General features: G+C 42.2%; 1 protein-coding gene across 2 annotated transcripts in view; it reads left to right on the plus strand.

The window, feature by feature from the left end:
• The window catches only part of acap1 (ArfGAP with coiled-coil, ankyrin repeat and PH domains 1), a 205,037-nt gene that overhangs the window by 141,015 nt on the left and 38,402 nt on the right, over positions 1 to 25,620 (plus strand). For both annotated transcript variants that reach the window (XM_028798404.2, XM_028798403.2), the window contains exons 9-11: positions 18,163 to 18,237; positions 18,518 to 18,630; positions 23,916 to 23,967. In XM_028798404.2, the coding sequence (XP_028654237.2) occupies positions 18,163 to 18,237; positions 18,518 to 18,630; positions 23,916 to 23,967 (240 nt within the window). The remainder of the gene's footprint in view (positions 1 to 18,162; positions 18,238 to 18,517; positions 18,631 to 23,915; positions 23,968 to 25,620) is intronic.

Consider the following 25,620-nt stretch of genomic DNA (forward strand, 5'->3'; position numbering starts at 1 on the left):
CGGGGACAGTGTGATCGCTAAACGTACCTGAGCATGGAAAACAAATGTGACGTTAATGATGCGACAAGTCAATTCTCATTTCATTCAATACCTTTTTAGTTAAAAACAGGTTTTTATTCTCACCTTACACATGAATGTGAATTGTAGTTAGGGAAGAAAAGCTGCAAATTCCTTCCTTAACATCATTTGTCACTGTAAAAATCTTCTCGTATGTGCAGCATGATTAACAGCAAAATGCTGCACTGTACACTCAATTAATCTGTAGGTTAAATAAGTTGCATCATTTTCACATGCATGCTGTCACTCCATGTTTGGATTTTGTTTTGGCTTTACACGAAGTTGCATGGTCATGACGAAAGCCTGCCCAGGCCCAGAACGTTAAGTGCAGTGTGAGTACACCCTTATATTTCCTCATAACTCAACACAATAAAATAATAATTCGTAATAATAAAGAATGAGTGCCCGAGTCCATACATAGTCAGTAGTGTACTATTTTGCAATCATATTTCTTTAACACACCGTACAAGTTTTAAGTCTACATTTACTTTAGAAGTGCTTGTCTGCTGGGAAGGCTCAGTGGCATAGTGGTCAGAGCTGCTGCCTCGTGCATCTCATGTTCTGTAGTTAAATCCTCTCTCCAGTCATTATCCATTATCCAGTTGGCCCAGTCTTCCCATGTCTGCCTGAGTTCCCAGACATGCCCAAGGAAGTGCCGGTTAGATTGATTGGATGATTTCAGATTAGCACTTTACGGGTGGACACGAAAGTGGCAGCCCACCTAGGTGTGGCTCCTGCCTTGTGCCCAATCCTGCCAGTATAGGCTCCAGCCCTACCAACTCTGAAATGGATCAGGGAGATGTGAGAATGTTACAGAGCATTGAGACCCCTTCCCTTTCTGCATACATTATTGTGTTGTAGATTTCATTTTAAAGAGATAATTTCCATCAATCTGCACTCAGTAATCCATAAAGTAAATGTGAAGGCACTGTTTTCAGAAAGTTTTGCAAATTTATTAAAAAATCCAAAACTGAAATCTCTCATTTCTCTAAGTATCTCAGACCCTTTCCTGTAGCACTCCAAATTGCGGTCAGGTCCCATGCTTAAAGCATTGTAGATCTCTGCAATGAAAATGTGGTGAGGCAGAGATCAGGCCAAGGGGGTAAAACCATTTGTAAAGCTTTGAGTGTCCCACAAACTGAATAACAGGGGGCAAGAAGGACCTTAGTTAAGAAGGTGACCACAAATCCATTGGTCTCTCTAACAGAGCTTCAAAAGTAATCTGTTGAAATGGAAGAACCTTTTGGAGGCACAATGATCTCAGCAGCACTCAATAACAGAGTGGCTAGAAACAAGCCACTGTTAAATTAAAGCCATACAACAGTTTAAAGGTCTTTTGGAGCACAAGGAAAATAATCTCTGGTCTGATGAGACAAAAATTCTCCTCTTTGAGCAGAACTCCAAACACTCTATCTGGAGAAGACCAAGCATGGCTCATCACCTGCTTAATACCATCACTATGGTGAAGGATGGCAGTGGCAGCATCATGTTATGGTGGTGCTTCTCAGTGGTCAGGACAAGAGAGACTTGTCAGAGGTGAGAAAAGGATGAATGCAGCTGAATACAGAGAGGTCCTTGAAGAAAAACCTGCTCCAGAGCACATCCGACCTCAGAGTGGGCGACGGTTCACCTTCCAGCGTTGACTATGAACTGAAGGGTACAGCCAAGATAACTCTGGACAAGTCTCGGAGTGGACTTGAGTGGCCCAGCTGAAGCCCAGACTTAAACCCCATCAAATGTTTGTGCAGAGACCTGAAGATGGCAGTTTACAGACACTTCACATTCATTCTAATGGGGCTTGAGAGGATCTGCCAGGAAGAATGAGCTAAACTGCCCAAATCCAGGTGTGCAAAGCTTGTAGAGACTCACAAAGAAGACTCAAAGCTGATATTGCTACCAAAGAAGCTTCCACAAAGCACTGAATTAAAGGTTTGTATACTTTACATGAATGACAGATTTCAGTTTTTGATTTTTAATAAATTTACAAACCTTTCTGAAAACACATTTTCAATTTGTCATTATGGATTATTGAGTGTAGATTGATGAGCAAAAATGGCAAATGTATTTATACATTTCTGAATCCACTGATGTTTCTAGACATACAGCACATAGGATTTGGGTGCTTTTCCATTTTTTAGGAGTTTCAGCGTGAAGATAGTAACTTGACTTTAAAATCTGTATTTTTAATACATACTGTTTTTGGGGCTATTGTATGTTAGTTTGAAATAAAGTGAGCACTTAGGGGAAGGCTTTAGCAGTACAACGGGTGGACCTGTTGCACACATTTAGGGGAGAGAGAAAAGAACAAAAAAAAAATTCCACAAGGCGGTTAGCTTGGATTTGTGACTCTTCCTTACCGGGATAAAAACAGGATGTGCCTCTGACAGGACCGACAGCGAAGGGAGTGGGCCGCCAGAGGAGGTGTGGAAGGGATGGCTGAGACGAGCATTGCTTAAAAAGAAAAGGAGAATCTAGCAAGATACTGGTTTGGGTGGACAAGCCATTGCCTGGACACTTCCAGGGATGCCGGCACTGGCGACGGCGTGCTGTGGAGTCGGGACATGGCTACTGCAGGTCAGCTCTGGTCTAGTGACTGCTCAGGGGGCCGGGTGGGGGAGGGGTATGGGAGTCGCCGCCCTGCCGTTTGTGAGAGCCGTGATTGGGGGGGAAGGAGGTGCTGGTGAGGGACACGATGTGCATGGCCTCAGGGTTCAAGAAAGTCTGGATGGACCCTGTGTTTTATTTAATTAAAGATTAATCAAATTTAAGCCAGGCTGGCTTACTTAAGAATAAGAATTATTTATTTGGGAAGTTGGCAGACTATTGAGTTACACAACTAAAAACATCCTGCAACCATTGAGTGGTTCAGTAACTTAAGATCAACCAGAAAAGTAAGCAGGGGAAAGGCGCTAAATTGGACTCACTACACTCAGAAAGAGGGAGCTCCAGCGGGCCAGTCTTCTCAGCCTGTCATTAAACATTAAACTGATGCCTTCCCAGGAGGCTTTTGTGGATGAAAAAGGCACACTGAGAAGCAGACAGATAATATTTTCTCAATTCTCTTGTTTATTCATTCGGAGTTACAGTAAGTAGAGATTCAAAAGAGCATAACTTATTGCCGCAAAGCTCAATTGAACCCTGATCAAAAGCCAGGAGGGGTTTTTTATACTTCAGCATCTCATGATTAATAAGACAGAAAGAACATCCTTATCAAAACAGTAAAGTTAAACAATATGTCTGTTGAGCTAAGCATTATCTGTGTTTTCAAAGCTAAGCACAGGAGAGACGCCTTTGCATAAACTACATGTACTTTCTGCAGCCTTGTGACCTTGTCCCTGAAACATTCACTCTGAGAAAGGGAAAACAAGAAACAGCTTACATTTTATTCATGTGGACACTATTTCTCCTGAACCCTGGAATAACATATTTTTGTTAGTTCATAAGCCAAAGCGTCTCTCACTGGCAAGTTACAAAATAGTTATTATAAAAATTCTAATTCACTAAACACACAAAATACATGGTGCTGAGGAGAACATTCTTCTTCTACACTTTCTGCACAGTTTTCCAGATATGATAGAGCTCTGCATTCACAAGTTCAGCTCTCATTTATGGAGGATGGGTGGGTGGATGGATGGATGAGGAAAGCCTTCTCAGCTTCTGTTTAATGGCCATGTTTAAGATTATTTATCTATGTTATGCATGGTCAGCTTAGATGGCACTGTGCTTAGTTCTGCTGTCTCATAGCTCCAGGACTCTGGGTTCAAGTCCTAGCTCTCCTCACTATCTGTATTTAGTCTGCATGTTTTCTTTTTGTCCACATAGCCTTCTGCGCAGGTTAGGTTCACTTGTGGGCCAGAATGAATGCATGTGGCTATGTCAATGAATGTGCCCTCTGCCTTGAGCTGAATGCTGCCATGACAAACCATGGCTCCACATGACTCCATAACAGAATGAACGAGATTAGGAAACACACAGAGGGATAGGTGGATTCTGATTTCCTCCCACATCTCAAAGACATATGAACATAAGAAATCTGACAAACAAAAAGACCATTCAGTCCATTAGGTACGTTTGTTTAGCTAAAAGCTACGGGTATCGGCAAGAGTGAAAGGGAAGGTCTAAAGGATGGTAGTGAGACCACATATGTTATATGGGTTGGAGACGGTGGCACTGACCAGAAAGCAGGAGACAGAGCTGGAGGTGGCAGAGTTAAAGATGCTAAGATTTGCACTGGGGGTGATGAGGATGGATAGGATTAGAAATGAGTACATTAGAGGGTCAGCTCAAGTTGGACGGTTGGGAGACAAAGTCAGAGTGGCAAGATTGTGTTGGTTTGGACATGTGCAGAGGAGAGATGCTGAGTATATTGGGAATAGGATGTTAAGGATAGAGCTGCCAGGGAAGAGAAAAAGAGGAAGGCCTAAGAGAAGGTTTATGGATGTGGTGAGAGAGGACATGCAGGTGATGGGTGTAACAGAACAAGATGCAGAGGACAGAAAGATATGGAAGAAAATGATCTGCTGTGGCAACCCCTAATGGGAGCAGCCGAAAGAAGAAGTAGTAGTTTAGCTAATAGCTAATTTGCCCCAGTATCTCATCCAGTTTATTCTTAAAGGTTGTCAAGCTTTCTGATTCAATTCCAAGACTTTGCATAAAGAAGTGCTTTCTGGCTTCAGTCCCCCTTGATTTCCAGTGGTGTCTTTAAGTGTATAATTCACCGTTGAGTTGATAGAATTCTACTGGAGACACTTTATTGAGGCTTTTTGGGTGCTTTAGGTCACCACGCAGTCCCTTCTGCTCGAGACTAAACAAGTTTATTTCTTAAGGACATGTCCTGAAGTCCTGGGATTCATCTGGTTGTTCTCCTCTGTAAAGCTTCAAGTGCTGCTACTGTATGTCTTTCTTCTTCTGTGGTGACCAGAACCGCACACACCCCAGACGTGGTCTTACTAGTGCATTAGTTAGTCTCAGCATAACGTCCTTTGATTTATTCAACAGTTTTTATGATATAACCTAACATTTTATTTGCACTTCCAATAACTTCTTCATATTGCTTAGATGATGAAAAATGCTGTGTCATCATAAACCCCCAAATCTTTTTCAGAGGTCACTTCCTGTAGTTCAGTGACTCTCATCTCGTATTTATAACTGATGTTCCTTTTGCCCTCGTGTAGCACTGGGCACTTTTCTACACTAAACTTTATTTTCCAAATGTTTGCCCAGTTATGAAAGTTGACCATAGTCATAGTCTGCCTCCTTAGTGCCTGCCATTCCTCCAGTTTTAGTATCATCTGCAAATTTCACAAGCATACGAACTACACCAGAATCAGTGTCGTTAATAGATATTGGCAAAAAGTCAATTTTCCAAGGACAGACAACGTGAGGACTCCACTGATGACCTCAATCTCCTCTCATGTGCATTTTCTGTCTCCTGCTGGTTCACCAACTTGAGATCCAGTTTTGCAGGTTACCTCTGATGCCAGCAGCTCCTAGTTTCAAAATTAAGACAGGCATATTACATCAGTTAGTGACCCTAAATTGGCCTGGCATAGGTGAGTATGTGAGTGAGTGCCCACCTCTGTCGTAGACCATATAAATATGTGGATATATCTCAGTGGCAGGGACACAAAATGGAAACCACCCAATGGCACAAGCGAATTGGTGCCTTTAGTGAGGTTTTCACAAATGGAATGCCATGACTTGTCTCTTCTGATCTTGAGTGATAAGAAAAGTGGAGATGAGCTTTGAAAACCATCCCAGCTTTCACAAAACAGGTCGTCAACTAGAGTATCTTACTGGGAGGACTGACCAGGTGAGCTGGAGGCTGTCAATGGCACTGGCATCCCAACTAGCCCTGCATCCTTTGCTAATGGGTAGGTGCTGGCACAACACTTCCGTTGAAAAATGATGGTGCACATCTAATCCTATAATGTTTTATAAAGCACCTTTCACATGACAAAAGACTTCAGAAAGGAATCAAGGACCAAATTGTATCGATTACCCATAGTACCGCAAAGAATATAGCGCAGTACAGGTGGGCAACACACACCACAGCAGTGCACAGCAGACATCAACCAGAATGGAGCCCTGTAGAGCAGGCTGCTGCTTTCTTTGACTTTTACCCTCTTTATGGACATTAATGGTTTGTGCCCATTGCTGCCAGGCTTCCCTGTTACTTGGGCTACTTCTGAAAACTAGATGGGTGCACCCACATGACAGTCTATCGATAACCTTCTAGGCGGGCCCACCAAGCTGAAAACTTGAAAGCCTTTTTATTTTTTTTCTAGTGAGGGCACAGTTCTTGGTCACAACTGACACAGGTTCTGCCTTCAGTTGCTTTAACCTCAGCCATTTCCGTTCCAGGAAACACATTGACTCAGCATGTGCCTTCCTGTCAGGCATGGCTGACATGGCTCTATAGATGTTAGTAAGACAGTGCAGAAGAAGAGGAGTGCTCCGTTTTATGTAATATAATGTGTTCAAAACCGCTTAACTCGATCCGAGTTTGAAATTCAATGGATTAAAGGGAATATTCGGCCTTGGACAGCTGGACAGCCTATTGCAGAAAATAATTATTATTATTGCAGCCAAACTGTACCTAATTTAACATTCTCAAACCCACTTCATCCAGTTCAGGACCACTGGTGGACCGGTGCAGGCCTGGGTCCAGAGGAGGCACAGACCTGGATGGGATGCCAACTCAATGCAGATCATTATTATTATAACACTAGCTGTGATAAGCCTGTGCTGTAAAAAGTCCAGGGTCCTAGAAACTATTGAAGGAAAATTGAAACGTAGAGATGTCAGGTAATTGAAAGGAACTACTCTGGGCATCTCTCTCCTAGGAGGATTTGTTTTGCAGATGTGCTCACATTGCTTGTGTATTAGAGGCAGGAGGAAAAGTAAAAGGGATACCGTTTTGCCGATGTTAGCGGCTAAGCGACTTTGTCTTTCATCTGAGGTTTCGTTTTGCTGACATGCTGGCCTCACTTGTGTTATTAGCGTCTAAAGTGAGTTTTCTGTTTTCTTAGCCCTTATCCCCAACTCTACCTCTCACTTCCGGGCTGGACAGACAGACAGACACACACACTTCCATGTGTAGACATTTATATATAAGATACATAATTTAGGATTAATACAATTTATCTAATCAAATAATATAATATTCCTAAACCCATTTGATTCTGTTTAGGGCTGGAAGTAACTGGTGACCACCCCACCAGCACTTGGTCTTAGGCAGGAATCAAGACTGGACTGGAAATGAGGTCATTGCAGATGGCTATTATTATAACATAAATAGCATACAGCGCTGATTGAAAGTGTTCACCCCCTTGGACGTTTTCACATTCTATTGTTACACAACATTGAATCACAATGAATTTCATTTGTCTTTTTTGATGTTGATGAACCAAAAAAAGAATCTTTAATGTCAAAGTGAAAACAAATCTCTGCAAAGTGGCCCAAATTAACTATAAACATAAAACACAAAATAACTGATCTCATAAGTGTTTACCTTCTTTCATATGATATCTCTAAATCCCCCCTGGTGCAGCCTTTGATTTTAGAAATCCCAGACTCAGTTCAATGGAGGTCACCCGCCTGGGGTTTTAGTTGATTGCCGTCTAAATGTACCTGAGTGTGGAAGGTTTGGCTTGTGGGGAGTCAGCCTGGTGGGCTAACCTACACAACGAAGACAAAAGAACACTCCAAGCAACTCCATGAAAAGGGGATTGAACAGTACAAGTCAGGGGATGGAGACAAGAAAATGTTCAAGTCTTTTGAAGGTCCAGTCAAATCAGTCAGGGAGAAATGGTAAGAGTTTGGCACAGCTTGAAATCTGTCCATCAAAACTGAGCAAGAAGAAGACCCACGAGGGAAGCCACTTTGAGACCTCTAGTTGGAGTTACAAGCTACAGTAACTAATATTGGCGAGACTGTGCAGGCAACAGCTGTTTCCCAGGAACTTCACCAGTTGCAGCAAACAACACCTCAATTAGAGACTGCCAGGAAGAACATGAGAGACTCTAAAGTTGGCTGCCAGAAGGTTCTGTGATCTGACGGGACCAAAATTGAGCATTTTGGCCATAAGACTAAACACAATGTTTGGACACTGCACATTATTAAAAACACAGCATGGTATATTAAAGTATGGAGTTGGCCACATCATGTTGTGGGGATACCCTTTACAGTGGGCTCTGGAAGCCCTGCATGATTAAAATGAATGCAGCAAGAAATGGGGAAATCCTGGATGAAAACCTAATGATGTCTGCAAGAAACCTGCCCCTTGGGAGAAGATTTGTTTGCTAGTAGGACAAGAAGTCCAAGGATAAAGGCAAACCAATACACAGTTTTGTAAAAAAGAAGGAAAAATAGCGGAGTCGAGATGTGCAAAGCTGTCAGACAGAGAGAGACTTGTGCACGCAGACTGAAGGCTGTCATGGCAGCCATCTATTAAATGTTGACTTAAAGGGGATGAAGCCTTATGAGATCGGTTATTTTGTGTTTTATATTTGTAATTAATCTAGACTACTAGCAAATATCTGTTTTTATTTTGATGTTAAAGAGTCTGTTTTCTGTTCATCAGCATCAAAAAAGCCAAATTAAATCCACTGTGATTCAATGTTCTATTACAGTAAAGCCCTTCTCGGACAGGATTGTTTTACACCAGGAGATGAGGTAAAGCCAGTGCCTGAAGTGGGCAGTGTGCACTGGCATTTCCCCATTCTTGCCTTATGAGTACCGATAGTTAGTGCGTACCACATTATTTTATTATATTATTACCACATTACCAGTTCGGACCACATTATTTATTTATAACAACATGCACAGTAAGAGTTACCAGTGCAGTTGATTTTTTCCACTTCAGGCATTGGGTAAAGTGGTTATTTCCAGAGGACCACTGTGATTTTAGTCCCATCCAAATAACTCAAGTGATGCAGTTTTACTGACATAATGGTTGGCACTGGGCTAGTTTAACGGGTTATTTTTTACAGACTTCTAACAGAAGATAAAAAGCTCCATAAGTCTTACTGAGACAGGAATGCAAGTCCATAAAATGTTACAGACATGAGTGATTCAGACAGGACTAAAGTGACAGGGGTCCTCCAGTAATAATTACTGTAGTGGGCCTCCTGGTGTAACACTGATCCCATTTGAATAAAAAAGTGACAATTTACAAAGGGAGTGAACACTTTTTATAGGCACTGTAGATATCAAAACATAAGTCAAAACTGCTAAACCCACTTGAGGGCCACAGGGAGCGGGTGCCCATACCAGCCCTGACAGGAGTGCCAGTCCATCACAGGGCTTACCCACACACTCACATACACCTACACTCACATTGGGCCAATTAGCCTAACACTGCTGTCTTTTAAATGTGGGAGGAATGCCAGCTCGGACGTGATGAGAATATACAAACTCCACAGTCCAGGCACAGGAGTCAGTCCCAGGACACACAATTTCAGAAGGCCCTGTGCCATCCACGCAGAGTGTTCTCAAGCATTCTTCTTGTTTGACTCCCATTTCTTCACAGTTTGTTTGTTTTAGACAGATCTCCAAAGCCGAAGGATGGATGAAGTTCAGTTTTCTGTGCTTTTTGGTTACGCTGGCCCTGTATGAATAAGCAGGGGCCTCATATGTAAAACCTTTCCTAGTTTCCATGCTAAATTTTTGCTTACCCTATTAAGGCTAAAAAGGGTCAGATTGATAAAACCAGAAGCATGCTGGATCCCACAGCAAGTGCTTTTAGAAATCTCAAATCAAATTACAGGTAATACTCTTCAATCATGCATGTGCTGTTAGCCACTCCACGTCACCTCCCATTAGTACATCATGGGATTGGTGACAGGGACAAAGGGTTGTCAGTGCTTGCAGGTTGACGTCTCCTCGCGCTGTAAGATCTGAATAGTGTAAACCAGGGGGACGTCAGATTTTATAGGGATGCACCGGGGCTTGTGAGTTTTTAAAGGGCTGCTTCCTGCTGGATTTTAACCTCGTTTTAATGGAATATTTATTTATTGGATAGTCTAATCTTACACATTTCGCTGATTTTATGGATTATTTATGGTAGCTTAATTTAATGTAGTGCACTTTTTTGAACACTATTTGATTTTTGATTGATTTGAATAAAAGCACTGTCACTTTTCGACCTAGCCCTTGCTGAGTGTGTGTATCCTCATTTGTCCGACTCATCTCGGTACATGTCTATCAGCAGTGCTGGGATGGAAAGGCTCCCAAAAGCAATCGGGGGGTGTGGATCCGACCCAGACCATCAATGCTTTATTACTGACATTTGGCAGTTTTAAGGAGAAGTCTAAGTTACTAAAAAAAATCTCAAAGGATATTTATTCCCCATATTTTTAAGGCCACAGTTGATATAAATATGTTCATCAATGAATTACAGTTGGCACACCTTGACTTAATGGTAGCGCTGGTATCTCCGAGTAAGGAGTCTGGGGTTCACATCCTGACTGCTGTCTGCAAGGAGTTTGCATGTGGGTCTGCGTGAGTTTGTGAATTGTAGGTGAATTGGCAATGGTAAATCATCCCCTGATGTATGTGTGTGTATGTGCGCATGTTCACCCTGTGATTGACTGGCATCCTGTCCTGGGGTTGTTCCTGCCCGCACCCGTTGCCTGCTGGGATAGACTCCAACAGCCCCCTGCCCTGGATAAGCGGGTTTAGAAGATGGATGGATTAACAAATACTACAGGGAGATTCACTCGAAAGAGTCCCTGAATATTCTGTTGTAACTCCCGTTAGGATGAAGCAATTTGAAACAAAAAAATACGCTCTACACCTTGATGTATGTGTAATCGATTGCATTACATGCGATGCTGGAAGTAGTTTCCATTTTCTTCCAGACACATTTTGATGCAGTACTTCTTGTTCCTGAACGTATCAGCAAGCATCTTGGTGGGGGATAGCAGCAATTTTACGTTAGATGTTTTCCTTCAAATCTTCCAAAGGTGAGAGGTGTGTTCTGACAGACTTTTCCTTTGAGCATACCCCAAAAGAAGAAGTCTGGTGGTGTCAGATCCGGTGACCGTGGTGGCCAAAAGCCCCTTTGAAATTATCCTGTTGCTGAAGAAGGACTCCATTTCTGCCATGCTCCTTGCCGATGTGTGACACGTTGCTCCATCTTACTGGAAGTAACCATCCGTAAACTCACGATCAACCAGTTGATTCTGGCATCGCTTAAATGAATTAGTGACCCAATAGGTTTTCACTATGAAGACGCACTGCTCAATACTGTACACCACCATCCTGATGGGAAATCGAGTGACCAAGTGAAGGGGTACGGGCGGTACACACCCAGAAGTTGCAAATGGAGGTTAAACGTCACAATGGCTGTCCGCCACCTACCTCATCGCTCCGACGCAGGGGCATCCCGGCTTGTTCAAAGCTCCATGTACTGAGGAGCGCATTGCATGTCGTTGTTTCGTTCAGATTGCTTCATCCTAGCGAGAGTTATTACAGAATATTCAGGGCCTCTTTTGAGTGAATCTCCCTGTAGAATCCAAAAGCAACTCTCACTTGCACACCACTAATTCTTAAAACAGACAAATACTTTGCACAATTTCAATTCTGGGTTAGCTCATAGGTTATTGCTGCCTGAATATGTTGTCATCTTTTATGCTCTTATTAGCTAACAGATTCTCGGTAGTATGCCTGCCTGAACAAACAGCAGCGTGTCGGTCTGAGCAAATCTCCATCATACAGTGCATCCAGAAAGTATTCACAGCGCATCACTTTTTCCACATTTTGTTATGTTACAGCCTTATTCCAAAATGGATTAAATTCATTTTTTTCCTCAGAATTCTGCACACAACACCCCATAATGACAACGTGAAAAAAGTTTTCTTGAGGTTTTTGCAAATTTATTAAAAATAAAAAAACTGAGAAATCACATGTACATAAGTATTCACAGCCTTTGCTCAATACTTTGTCGATGCACCTTTGGCAGCAATTACAGCCTCAAGTCTTTTTGAATATGATGCCACAAGCTTGGCACACCTATCCTTGGCCAGTTTCGCCCATTCCTCTTTGCAGCACCTCTCAAGCTCCATCAGGTTGGATGGGAAGCGTCGGTGCACAACCATTTTAAGATCTCTCCAGAGATGTTCAATCGGATTCAAGTCTGGGCTCTGGCTGGGCCACTCAAGGACATTCACAGAGTTGTCCTGAAGCCACTCCTTTGATATCTTGGCTGTGTGCTTAGGGTCATTGTCCTGCTGAAAGATGAACCGTCGCCCCAGTCTGAGGTCAAGAGTGCTCTGGAGCAGGTTTTCATCCAGGATGTCTCTGTACATTGCTGCAGTCATCTTTCCCTTTATCCTGACTAGTCTCCCAGTTCCTGCCGCTGAAAAACATCCCCTCAGCATGATGCTGCCACCACCATACTTCACTGTAGGGATGGTGCCAGGTTTCCTCCAAACGTGACACCTGGCATTCACACCAAAGAGTTCAATCTTTGTCTCATCAGACCAGAGAATTTTCTTTCTCATGGTCTGAGAGTCCTACAGGTGCCTTTTGGCAAACTCCAGGCGGGCTGCCATGTGCCTTTTACTAAGGAGTGGCTTCCATCTGGCCACTCTACCATACAGGCCTGATTGGTGGATTGCTGCAGAGATGGTTGTCCTTCTGGAAGGTTCTCCTCTCTCCACAGAGAACCTCTGGAGCTCTGACAGAGTGACCATTGGGTTCTTGGTCACCTCCCTGACTAATGCCCTTCTCCCCTGATCGCTCAGTTTAGATGGCCGGCCAGCTCTAGGAAGAGTCCTGGTGGTTTCGAACTTCTTCCACTTACGGATGATGGAGGCCACTGTGCTCATTGGGACCTTCAAAGCAGCAGAAATGTTTCTGTAACCTTCCCCAGATATGTGCCTCGAGACAATCCTGTCTCAGAGGTCTACAGACAATTCCTTTGACTTCATGCTTGGTTTGTACTCTGACATGAACTGTCAACTGTGGGACCTTATATAGACAGGTATGTGCCTTTCCAAATCATGTCCAGTCAACTGAAGTTACCACAGGTGGACTCCAATTAAGCTGCAGAAACATCTCAAGGATGATCAGGGGAAACAGGATGCACCTGAGCTCAATTTTGAGCTTCACGGCAAAGGCTGTGAATACTTATGTACATGTGCTTTCTCCGTTTTTTTATTTTTAATAAATTTGCAAAAACCTCAAGTAAACTTTTTTCACGTTGTCATTATGGGGTGTTGTGTGTAGAATTCTGAGGAAAAAAATGAATTTAATCCATTTTGGAACAAGGCTGTAACATAACAAAATGTGGAAAAAGTGATGCGCTGTGAATACTTTCCGGATGCACTGTATGCCACACTGTGACAAAATATTTAAAAAACATAAATGGGATAACTGTTTCTTTGGTGAAGTAAATAAATAAATAGCAGAAAATTCTCCAACTTTCAAATCAGTCAGAGAAGGTAAGCCTGAATCTTGTACTGCGTGTTCATCTCCAACTTGTCAAAATAAGAAAGTGCTTATTTTGCCAAAGTGAAAACGCATAGACAAACAAACTTTAAAATCATTTAAATATCGTTAATGGAATTTGTACCCTTTTTTGTGATTGTGACTGACTTGTAAGCCGATTTAGACATCCTTGAGCTGCCATCTTGGCATTGTGTGCTAAATTAGTGCTGACATTACAGAGAACATAATGCAGAAATCACACGATCCTTGTTCATTGCAGGTTTGAAACAGCCGGGTTTAGAAAATGGATGGATGGACAGACATGAGAATGTGACTGACACTTTATTGAAGTGCGCAATGAAACGAGATTTTCTGTTCACTTCAATGTCCTGCTGTCTGGACTCTCTAAAATGCCAACCAAAAAAGGCCTGTATAGGACTTACAGAGGTTTGAATCTTTATGTAACTTTCGGCCAGTTTTGACCTAAGCTTGTGTTTTGTAAATTCCAGTTTTTTTGTAAGAGATTGTTTACACACATTTCTGAGTATAAACAAGTTTGACACGTTCTCCCTGTGTCCTCACACATCGTAAAAAGGGGCAGTTACTTAGAAACTACAAGGGACATTCAAAGATTTGAACATTTGTTTAAAAAATAAATGACATCAGTTTTCCACATAGTCACCTTCGTTTTTGATGCAGTTTTCCCAGCGTCGTACCAAATTTTTTAAGCCCAATTACTACTCCCGCCTTCATTGTTTCCAACGAAAATACAAAAGTGTGGAAACTTTTTGAGTGTCCCTCTTATATATTGGCCCCGTATATGTGCGTGTGGTGTAAATGTGTGTGTCGTATGATGGACTGGCACCCTGTCCAGTGATTCTTGCCATGTAGATAGATAGATAGATAGATAGATACTTTATTAATCCCAAGGGGAAATTCACATTCTCCAGCAGCAGCATACTGATAAAAAAGATGTACCCAATGTGGACAGAATTGACTCACTTCTGGAAAAGTCCATCATTTTGTGGCATCTTTGTCCAGTTCAGAGTTTGCATGGACCAACATTGCATGAAATGTCAAAAACAAATTTAATGAGAATGGCATTATCCAGTGCATTGGGGGATTGGGGGTTGGCTTAAATTGGGCTAATATCAAATTGCCATTTTAACTAACGTACACATTTTTGGGGTGTGGGAAGAACAGGATATGCCAAGTCCACAGACATTGCCAGTGCCAGAATTTTAACCCAGGAGGCTGGAGTTGTGAGGCACCAGTGCTAGCAACTGTTCTGCATCGCCACTTGAAATTGCAAATACCATATATGCTCACGTATAAGTGATCATAAAATCAGACCCCGACTTATACACCTGTTCAAAAATGTGACATTTAATTTTTATTTTTTTTACATCTTCTTGCCTCCTCCAATCTCACATCAGTTTCTCAGACGCATCGAATTTTGTTGCAGCAGCGCAGTTGCCAATTTCTTTCGATACTTAAACTACGTTTAATTTAAAACCAGCTTCATATTTTCTTCTGATCGAATGCTCCTTTGTAGATTAAGGATTTTCTTATTATAAAGATGTATGAGGGTGTGAGATACAAAAAACACAAATCCGTGCAAACGTCGCTTCGGAATAGTTTGGGTATTACTGTGTGGTCACATAGGCACAATAGAGAGAGTGAGGTTAGGATGACGCGCTAATACAGAGCATTGCTGCACCCACATAGAAAAACAAGACATTGTGCTCCGTGGTTACTCTCTCAAGTGGGCATTAAACATATCATAATCCCTTGGATCAATAGTGTGAGTTTTCCCCATTCGACATATACGACCGACATTATAAAATACCAGAAATGATACAGTAAAATGAAGTCCCGACTTATCTGCGGGAGAACTTATTCACAAGTATATACAATAATTTATTATTTTCAATAATAATAAGTAATAATAATTGCCAAGATGGTATTTTATTTATGGTGAGATAGGAAAACCATGGCAGAACCATTCACAAGTCTGCAATGACATTACATATAACAGAATTTTATTCCAGGAGTCTGGTTGGCAGAGCAACAATGCTAGCAACTGTTTGGCTGTGCTGTCTAAAATGATGGTATTATTTATCATTAATAATGCTGTTATTAATAACTTTAGTAATGGTAATAAAGTATTAGCAACATAGCAGTACATTAATGATAAGTCAGGAAAACCAGAGAACCCTGCAAACCCCCCAAACCCAGACATGTTAGGATTGTGAAAAGTGAACAGAGAATCACTGGGCTGAAAGTAGAGCCGTGACCAAGCAGCGGTAGCCATTGTGCCTATGTGTCACCCTCCTGGAAAAATAATGCAAGATAACCTAATAAAATTCAGGATTGTAGGGTGCCGGAGACTATCCTGTCCATATTGAGCACAAGGCAGGAAATGGCCTTGGACAGGATGCCAGACTACCATGAGGCCCACTCACACTCACACACATACACAGTACTCACAATTCAGAATGGTCCTTTTAAACAAAGCTGTATGTCTTTGGAGATAATGGAAGAAAAAACAAATACAGAGAGAAAAGTAATACAGAAGACACAAGGACAAAAGCGTGTACAGTCCACCATGTTGGTATTTGAACCCAGTCTTTTAGAACTGTGAGGAAACAGTGGTAGCAACTGTGCCACCCTACTGGAAAAGCAATATGACATAACCTTCTCCAAGTTGCTTAATTCAATTTAGCATTACGGGGAGATGGAGCCTATCCCAGTTGTACTCTGTAAAAGGCAGGGAGCAAACCTGGATGGGAAGCCAAACCATTGCCCATTCCAGCCATGCCCACACCCACACTCGGCCCATGTAGGATTGTGAATTAGGATTTGAAAATTGTTGGATGTTTTTAAAGCATTTGGCCGAACTGCTAATGGAACAGCAGCCTCTTGACCTGATTTGAGAGGAACTACTCTTTCGAGTTTGTTTCTCCTTGACGTGTTTTTTGCTTTATCACAAGTGGCCAGACAAGAAGTACAGTGTTCCATTTTTATTAATCAGTGCCAAAGACAAAACAAAGCAGCCTTCAGCAGACCTCAGTTTGTGTATCAGACATGGTCACGATTAGCACAGGGGTCATGCAGGGAATTGTACTGGCTCCCTTTGTGTTTCCCCTGTACACCTCAGACTTTAGATCCAACACTAAAATCAGGCCAGCTGCAGACGACACAGCTATTGTTGGGTGTATTAGTGGTGGGCAGAAGAATAAATACAGGACAGTGGTGTTAAATGGTGCAAACTGAATCACATACAGCTCAACATCAGTAAGACAAGGCAGATAATGGTAGACTTCAGGAGGGTCAACCCAACTCTGCCCCCAGTTCTCATTAATGGTGAAGATGTGGAGGTGGTGAGGACATACAAATGCTTTGGGGCACATCTGAACCACAGGCTCGAGGGGAGTGCTACCAGAGAGGTCATCTATGTTCATACAGGAAGGGTCCGAGTCGCCTGTCTTTCTTGAGGAGGTTGAGCTCATTTCGAGTACGCAGGCCACTCTTTCTTGCTTTCTTCCAGTCTGTGATGGCCAGTACAATTTTCTATGTGTGTGCAGGTGATGCCAACAGACTAAAGAAACTGATTAAAGGATTGGTCCAGTCTTACAAGTCAGGCTGGAATCACTGGAGTAAGTAGCAGGACAGACGGTCACTCAGGAAGCTGCTTACTGTCCTGGACAATGACTGTCTCCCCCAGAGGAAGTTCATTCCCCCATACCCTCCAGGCTGGTTCCAGTTAGGACTCCAGCAGGGTTGCATAGGAGTTTGAGTGTGGAAGAGCAGCCATGTTGGGGTTCTTAGGTGCCACAAGAAGGTGCTGTTGAGGGAAGACTACCCTAGTTTCAGATGACCACTGCTGTGACAATAGAAGCACTCAAGTTTAAAAGAAGCCCACCACATCTTCTTGGAGAGTTGGGAGGCAGTGGGCGACACTGCATGAGGACAGAAGGAGTTGAAGAGCATTGTGCAGTGTGTTTATTGACTGTGTTCACTTGAAAAGGTTGGAGACAAATACAAAAAACCTTTATTTGAACCCGGAGCTATGTTGAGTGTCATTGTGTCTATGGTTTGGGGCTCAGTGGCGTCCCCTTGTGGTTATACAGCACAGTGGGTTAGAGCTATAGTTTGAGTCAATGATCCACAGTTCCATTTTGCCTGCAATAAAGTCCTATGGAGACGGGGGGATTGAAAATACCTTTTTGGCAAGTAAAAACGCTCTCGGGTTCTTTCATTATAAACAGCACTCTGCCAATTTGGGTCAGTGAGCCAACACTCCAGTTCCCTTGTCAGGTTGATGCAGGAAATTCATCCCTCTCATCAATCTTTCTGGTTTCCTGTTCCATTTCTTTTGACCTTTGACTTCTTATGTGTGCCTAAAAAATTCAAGCTTATCTTTTTAAAGCCTGTTTATGTGATTTTGGGCTTCAGGAATTTGAAACAATGAGGTAGTAAGAAAGAAGATTGTCAGGATGAGCCTTTGTAAAGGGCCTATCGAGCCAATCCGACCGTGAATTGCTGTGTGCAGTTTGAGAAGAATGAAAGTCTCATCAAGAGCCTCTATGCTTTTGTTTTTTCTGTGTAATTATATGGGATTTTTGATTGGCAAATCTAAACTGGCTAACCTTTGATCTTCTACTGCAGCTCCACCAACTTGTCCTCAATTCTGCACGAGAGAAGCGAGACATGGAACAGCGGCACACTATGGTGAAGCAAAAGGTGCGTTGGGCTCTGTCCTTTGTTTCCGCCGCTTTCTTTATTTGATTGCCATCAAGGATTAGTAGAGCAGCAGACTGAACTAGTGTGGTGCTGAGATGTCACCCATTGCATGGCTGCACTTAGGTCCTAATCTGAGGTAGTTTGTCATGCGGTGTGTGTGTGGCAACGCACTGCATCAGTGCATGCTCCTTACGTCCTCCTCCTCCTCCAAACCGACGTGACCCCATTGCATGGGAATGACAAGACAAAGCTGGGCTGACTTGGTACTTTTCTTTTGCAGGACATCTCTTTTGATGACTCAATGGTTGAATTTAGCAGCGATGCTCCCAACGGGATCGCCATGGAAGGCTACCTGTATAAGCGGGCCAGCAATGCTTTCAAGACGTGGAGCAGGTGAGGAGCTCAACACAAACACAGGGGGCCAGTTTGGCAGGGCAGGCAGAAAGCATTTTGTCAGATTAAAGTCAAATTGTAACGATTGCTAAGATTTAAGACAACAAAGGCGGCACGGATGTGAAGGACAGTTTTCATTCTGTTAACCTTGGCCATTAGACATTTGGAGATGTCAACAGGAAATGCCTGGAGGTCATCCTTTAGTCAGAAAGACGGGACTTGTATACAAGGGACAGGACGATCTCCACTTAAGGCTAAGATAGGCCATGGCTGGGAGCAGCCACGTCAAACCTCTCCTTTCTACCTTTGCACTTTCTACTAATTGACTTTTCTTTATATGTATTATAAACATTACAATTCATTTCCTCAATTATTTCTTACTGTTTGCTTTTCACTCATCGCTCTTCACTTACAGCCCATCCATTTCAGCTCAGTGTCTCCTTCTCACTTTGCTCATTCTGATCTCTTTCTCTTCCTATTTTCACTCTCCATTCTTTTTACTCTCATTCTAACCTCCTTTTTTCCATATTCCCAGCTTTTTCACATTTGGAACTCTTTCCTCCTTCATGCTTTTCCCTATCAGCTCATTTTGGCTCAGTTCCTCTTCTGTGTCCTCTCTGCCTCCCCATTTCACTCATGTTGGCACCCTTTCCTCTCTGTTCATTCTGACTGGCTTCCTTCTGTTATTCTCCTCATATTAGAGCAGTGGTACTCAACCCGCAGCTCTTCAAAGGCCAGTTGTGGCTCTTTTAAGTCCTACTTAAGAAAAAACAAATTTAAAAATAATAATAAAAAAAATTGTCAACAGAATTCATTGTCATTCACGCGCATCAATCTACTACACCACCACCCCTCAACTGCCTGAAAAATACAATCACAATTTAACTCATGCCTTGTGCTAGGAAAACTAGCACAAACTTCTTCTTTCGGCTGTTCCCGTTAGGGGTTGCCACAGTGGATCATCTTTTTCCATATCTTTCTGTCCTCTACATCTTGTTCTGTTACACCCATCACCTGCATGTCCTCTCTCACCACATCCATAAACCTTCTCTTAGGCCTTCTTCTTTTCCTCTTACCTGGCAGCTCTATCTTTAGTTGGGAGCATCCTTAGCACAAACACTGTGGGGGAAATGGCTAAAGAACGTAAGAGACACAAATATGAAGAAGTATACCGGGCATTTAAAAAGAACTGGGAAGTTTTTCTTTGCATCAAGTGGTGTAGGAAAATGCATCTTCCTGCTTTGTGATAACGACATTTCACAGTTTAAAAGGTCCAATACAGGTGCATCTCAATAAATTAGAATATCATCGAAACGTTAATTTATTTCAGTTGTTCAGTTCAGAAAGTGAAACTCACAGAGTGATATATTTCAAGCGTTTATTTCTTTTCATTTTGCTAAATATGGCTTACAGGTAACGAAAACTCAAAATTCAGTGTCTCTGAAAATTCAAATATTACATAAGACCAATAAAAAATGATTTTTAATACAGAAATGTGGGCCTACTGAAAAGTGTATCCACGTTCGCACTCAATAGTTGGTCGGGGCTCCTTTTGCATGAATTACTGCATCAATCCAGCGAGGCATGGAGGTAATCAGCCTGTGGCACTGCTGAGGTGTTATGGAAGCCCAGGATGCTTTGATAGTGGCCTTCAGCTTGTCTTCATTGTTGGGTCTGGTGTCTCTCATCTTCCTCTTGACAATACCCCATCCCGTAGATTCTCTAAGGGGTTTAGGTCAGACGGGTTTCCTGGCCAATCAAGCACAGTGATACCATGATTATTAAACCAGGTATTGGTACTTTTGGCAGTGTGGGCAGGTACCAAGTCCTGCTGAAAGATGAAATCAGCATCTCCATAAAGCTTGTCAGGAGAGGGAAGCATGAAGTGCGCTGACATTGGACTTGATAAAACATAGTGGACCAACAGCAGCAGATGACATGGCTCCCCAAATCATCACTGACTGTGGAAACTTCACACTGGACCTCAGGCAACTTGGATTCTGTGTCTCTCCACTCTTCCTCCAGACTCTGGGACCTTGGTTTCCAAATGAAATGCAAAATCTACTTTCATTTGAAAAGAGGACTTTGGACCACTGAGCAACAGTCCAGTCCATTTTTTTCTTAGCCCAGGTAAGACGCCTCTGATGTTGCCTCTGGTTCAGGAGTGGCTAGACACAAGGAATGTGTCAGTTGTAGTCCATGTCCCTGTGTGTGGTGGCTCTTGAAGCACTGACTTCAGCCGCAGTCCACTCCTTATGAATCTCCCCCAAATTCTTGAATGGGCTGTGTTTCACAATCCTCTCAAGGCTCTAGTTATCCCTGTTGCTTGTGCATCTTTTTCTGCCACGTTTTTTCCTTCCACTCAACTTTCCATTAATATGCTTGGATACAGCACTCTTCTGGACAACTGTCAAGTCAGCGGTCTTCCCCATGAATGTGTGGCCTACTGAACCAGACTGAGAGACCATTTAAAGGCTCAGGACACCTTTGCAGGTGTTTTGGGTTAATTAACTGAGTGGAGTGTGACACCATGAGTCTACAACATTGCACTTTTTCACAAGATTCTAATTTTCTGAGATGCTGAATTTTGGGTTTTCATTAACTATAAGCCATAATCAGCAAAATGAAAAGAAATAAATGTTTGAAATATATCACTCTGTGTGTAATGAATCTATATATGAGTTTCACTTTTTGAGTTGAATTACTGAAATTAACTTTTCGATGATATTGTAATTTATTGCGATGCACCTGTATGCAGCACCATCATGAAGCTAAATGCCTGAAGTTCAGTACCGACCTCTGAACTTTGGACAGCAACAGGCTGAAAAGTTGGCAAGACTTAGTGAACTGAACTGCTCAGCAGAACTTCTTCCACTCTAATACAAGTGAACAGGTGACAGACGTATCCTACAAAATCGTGCGTGAACTGATGAAAAAGGTGAAGCCATATCCTGTATTGATGGAGAATTGGCAAAGGATTGCATATTGTCTGCCTGTTCAATGCTGTTTCCCGACAAAAATGACCTGGAATGAGAGGCAAAAAAAAAAATTCAACTGTTGGATTCTCTAGGAGGGTGTGATCACAGTTTTTGTGGAATTTTCAGGTTCCCTTTTGGCTCCAGACATTTTCCCTGAGTATTGGGCTTCCCCTTCAAATCTCAAAGATGTGCAGGTAAAGTTGATTGGGGAGCATCAAAGAGAAACTGTGCATTCATCAGCAATGTGCTTAATGTTACCTGCTGATTTGCACTGTGCTGTCTGTTATGGGCTGTGATGGTCCGCTATGTGCTCGCCACTGCTGGTATGGACTTTGTGATCAGCACTTGGAAATTACTTAATAATGATAATGTTGAAACACTGCCAATAACGATGAAATTTGTGGTTGCTGCAATAATAAATTATAGTTATTACATCATGCATTTCATCTCTTAAAAACATTATCCTTATTCTGAAATGCATAATGCTTTTAGGGAGAGGAATTGGATGTTTTTGCCTTGCAGGTCTTGCAAAAAGATTTTTTTTTCCAATGTGGCTCCTGCATATCTGAATAGTTCAACTAACATAAATCTGTCATCCATTTATATCCTTCCCTGTCTTCCCACTCCATCCAGCTCCTTTTCTAAATTTTCACCAGTCACATCTGCATTTGTTAATGACCCGCTTTCTAAGATGAGGCCCACTACCTGTGTGCTGGACCCCATCCCCACCACACTTCTTAAGTGTTACCTTCATGCCATAATCCTGACTGTTATGTCAATAATACCCTCATCCCTTGACATCAGCTTTGTGGCAGCCACTTTTAAAATCGCTTCTGTAATCCCTAATGTTAGAAAAGTCTGGTCTCGATGCTGACAGTCTAAACAATTTTTGAGCCTATCTCTCACATTTTCTGTCTGATGTTCTTTAGCGGGGCGGCATGGTGGCGCAGTGGGTAGCGCTGCTGCCTCGCAGTTAGGAGACCTGGGTTCACTTCCTGGGTCCTTTCTGCATGGAGTTTGTATGTTCTCCCCGTGTCTGCATGGGTTTCCTCCGGGTGCTTTGGTTTCCTCCCACAGTCCAAAGACATGCAGGTTAGGTGCATTGGCAATCCTAAATTGTCCATAGTGTGTGCTTGGTGTATGTGAGTGCGCACCCAGCGGTAGACTGGCACCCTGCCCAGGGTTTGTTTCCTGCCTTGCGCCCTATGTTGGCTGGGATTGGCTCCAGCAGACCCCCGTGACCCTGTAGTTAGGATATAGCAGGTAGGATAATGGATGGATGGATTGATGTTCTTTAGCCATTTTTTTCCCAGTGTTCATGTCAGTTTTCCTAGCACGAGACCTGAAGTAAATTGTGATTGTGTTTTTCAGGTAGTTGACGGGAGGGGGCGTAACAGATTGATGTGTGCAAATGATAATGAAATTAATTCTGATGACAATGCTTATTATTATTATTTTTTAAAGATTTTATTTCTTAAGTGAGATATAAAAGAGCTGCAACTGGCCTTTGAAGAGCTGCATGTGGCTCACGAGCCACGGGTTGAGTACCACTGATTTTTATTACAGAAAAATGGAGGAATTTTTCACAGACTTCTGTAGAGGAGGTAATTAGCCCAGATGCAGATTGAAGTTATAGTAGTCAACAAGACTATGTAGTGCGGATGGAATAGGGGAAGGCAGAAAAAGATCCTGCAAGGATAGAGGAACAGATATTTTTAAGATTTCTGAAAGAAATTCAACACTTACAGGTAAGAGGAGGGAGAGGTAACGAGACAATAAAAATTACTGCTTCATGATCAAAGAGGCCCAGATAAGTGCTGTCGACAGATAAGCCAGATGTGCAGATCAGGTCTAATATGTGGTCATGTTGCACCAAATCATAACAGTCCAGTAAAGATAGGAATTCATTCCTGAGTTTACATGTCGCAATGTCAATATGGATGTCAAAATCGCCAAGAAATTCGACTCTCTGGGAAAGGGAACTTCCTTCCTTCCCCCCTCTTAGCTCCACTTCCCTATCAGCTCATTGACGTCTCTCCCTCCCTCTTTTCTGTCAGCTCTGACAGACAGACTGACGCCCTGTCCAGAATTGACTCCTGTCTTGTACTCAACAAGCCTGCAGTGGAGAGTATGGGCTTTGCAAGTAAATGGATGCAGTTGAAAATGACCAATTTAAATGTTTTTAAGGGAATGCACTAGAGTACAGTTTGAGCCATCAACAATTCTGAAACATTACTTGCATTTTTGACGACAACGATGAAAGTCCTCTTGCTGAGTGTGACTTCATTTACTTTGTGCTCCTCACAGGAGATGGTTTTCAATCCAGAAGAATCAGCTGGTGTATCAGAAGAAGCTGAAGGTAAGCCTGTATGTTGGGTTGACTGTTCTCACCTCTGAACATTTGGTTTCCTATGTCCAGCACAGCACTGCACTCCTTGAGACCTGAAAAATGGGGTGAGATATTCTTTGAGAGTTGGGTTACAGCATAACACCACACAGTAGTTAGGGCCACACGATGTGAGCTGAGTCGTCTTTTGCAGACGTATGGGGAAACTGCAAAGAATTATCTCGAGTAGGGGACATGGACCTTCATCTACAGTCATATGAAAAAGTTTGAGAACCCCTCTTAATTCTTTGCATTTTTGTTTATCATTGGCTGAGCTTTTCAAAGTAGCAACTTCCTTTTAATAGATGACATGCCTTATGGAAACAGTAGTATCTCAGCAGTGACATTAAGTTTATTGGATTAACAGAAAATATGCAATATGCATCATAACAAAATTAGACAGGTGCATAAATTTGAGATATGACATCAATACTTAGTTGAGCCTCCTTTTGCAAATCTAACAGCCTCTAGACGCTGTCCTCCTATAGCCTTTGAGTGTCTGCATTCTGGATGGAGGTATTTTTGCCCATTCTTCCATATAAAGTCTCTCCAGTTCAGTTAAATTTGATGGCTGCCGAGCATGGACAGCCTGCTTCAAATCATCCCATAGATTTTCGATGAAGATTACAACATGCAAGCTTTCAAGGCAACTCAGGCCCCTTCTTCAGGTAAGATGTAATACAGAGACTGGAGTTCCCTGTGTTTATAGAGACACCAGGACAGATAACAACATTGGAAAACCTTTAAGTGTTGTCTCTGTCCTACTGTCTCTATAAACACAGGGAACTCCAGTTTCTATATTACATCTTACCTGAAGAAGGGACCTGAGTTGCCTCAAAACTTGCATATTGTAATCTTTCTAGTTAGCCAATAAAAGGTGTGTCATTTTGCTTAACTTCTTCTCACTACATTCATAATGGCTAACATGGTACAACACCCTAGTACTACTGATTTTATTAAAATCAAATAACATTCCATACAAACAAGTCAAGTTTAACAATAACATCAACCGCCCCACCACCCATGAGAAAGAGAGCAAAGGCAGCAGAGTAAAACTTTAAACGAGTAAAAATAAGTAAATAGATCAATTAATAAAAAATAAATAGAATAAAAAGAGGGGCGAGAATCTGCTTCCTCAATTTACAGTAAAGGCTTATTGTAAAATGTTACTGATTAGAATCTGCCAGGGTTTGAAAAAGTTCTGCATAGATCCTCTAAGTGAGAATTAGATTTTTTCCAGTTTCAAATAGTATATAACCCTTGCAGCAGCTTCTGAATGAATGAAAATTGCATAACCTTTTATGCGAAACCAGCCAAGAAAAACAATCATGCTATGCACTACCGCCTAGTGAAAATGATAATATTGAAATAAAGGAGCTGAATGTTCAGTACTGTATGCATCACATTAAATAAATGAAAGTAGAAAACTCAATGAAATTGCAAATGATTAATCAGTCATTCTCAATGAAATGCTTTTTACAGGCCGAAAAACTGCTAGATGTGTTATTTTGGCTTCTTCCAGAATGTATCGTTATGGTGGGTTACTATGGACTGACTACTGTGGGCCGTGCGTTCCTTTGTTGACTGAATACAAATGAATTTTACTGCACTGACATTCATTTCAAT

This window comes from Erpetoichthys calabaricus, chromosome 3 (assembly GCF_900747795.2).
Source record: "Erpetoichthys calabaricus chromosome 3, fErpCal1.3, whole genome shotgun sequence".
NCBI classification, from domain to species: Eukaryota; Metazoa; Chordata; class Cladistia; order Polypteriformes; family Polypteridae; genus Erpetoichthys; species Erpetoichthys calabaricus.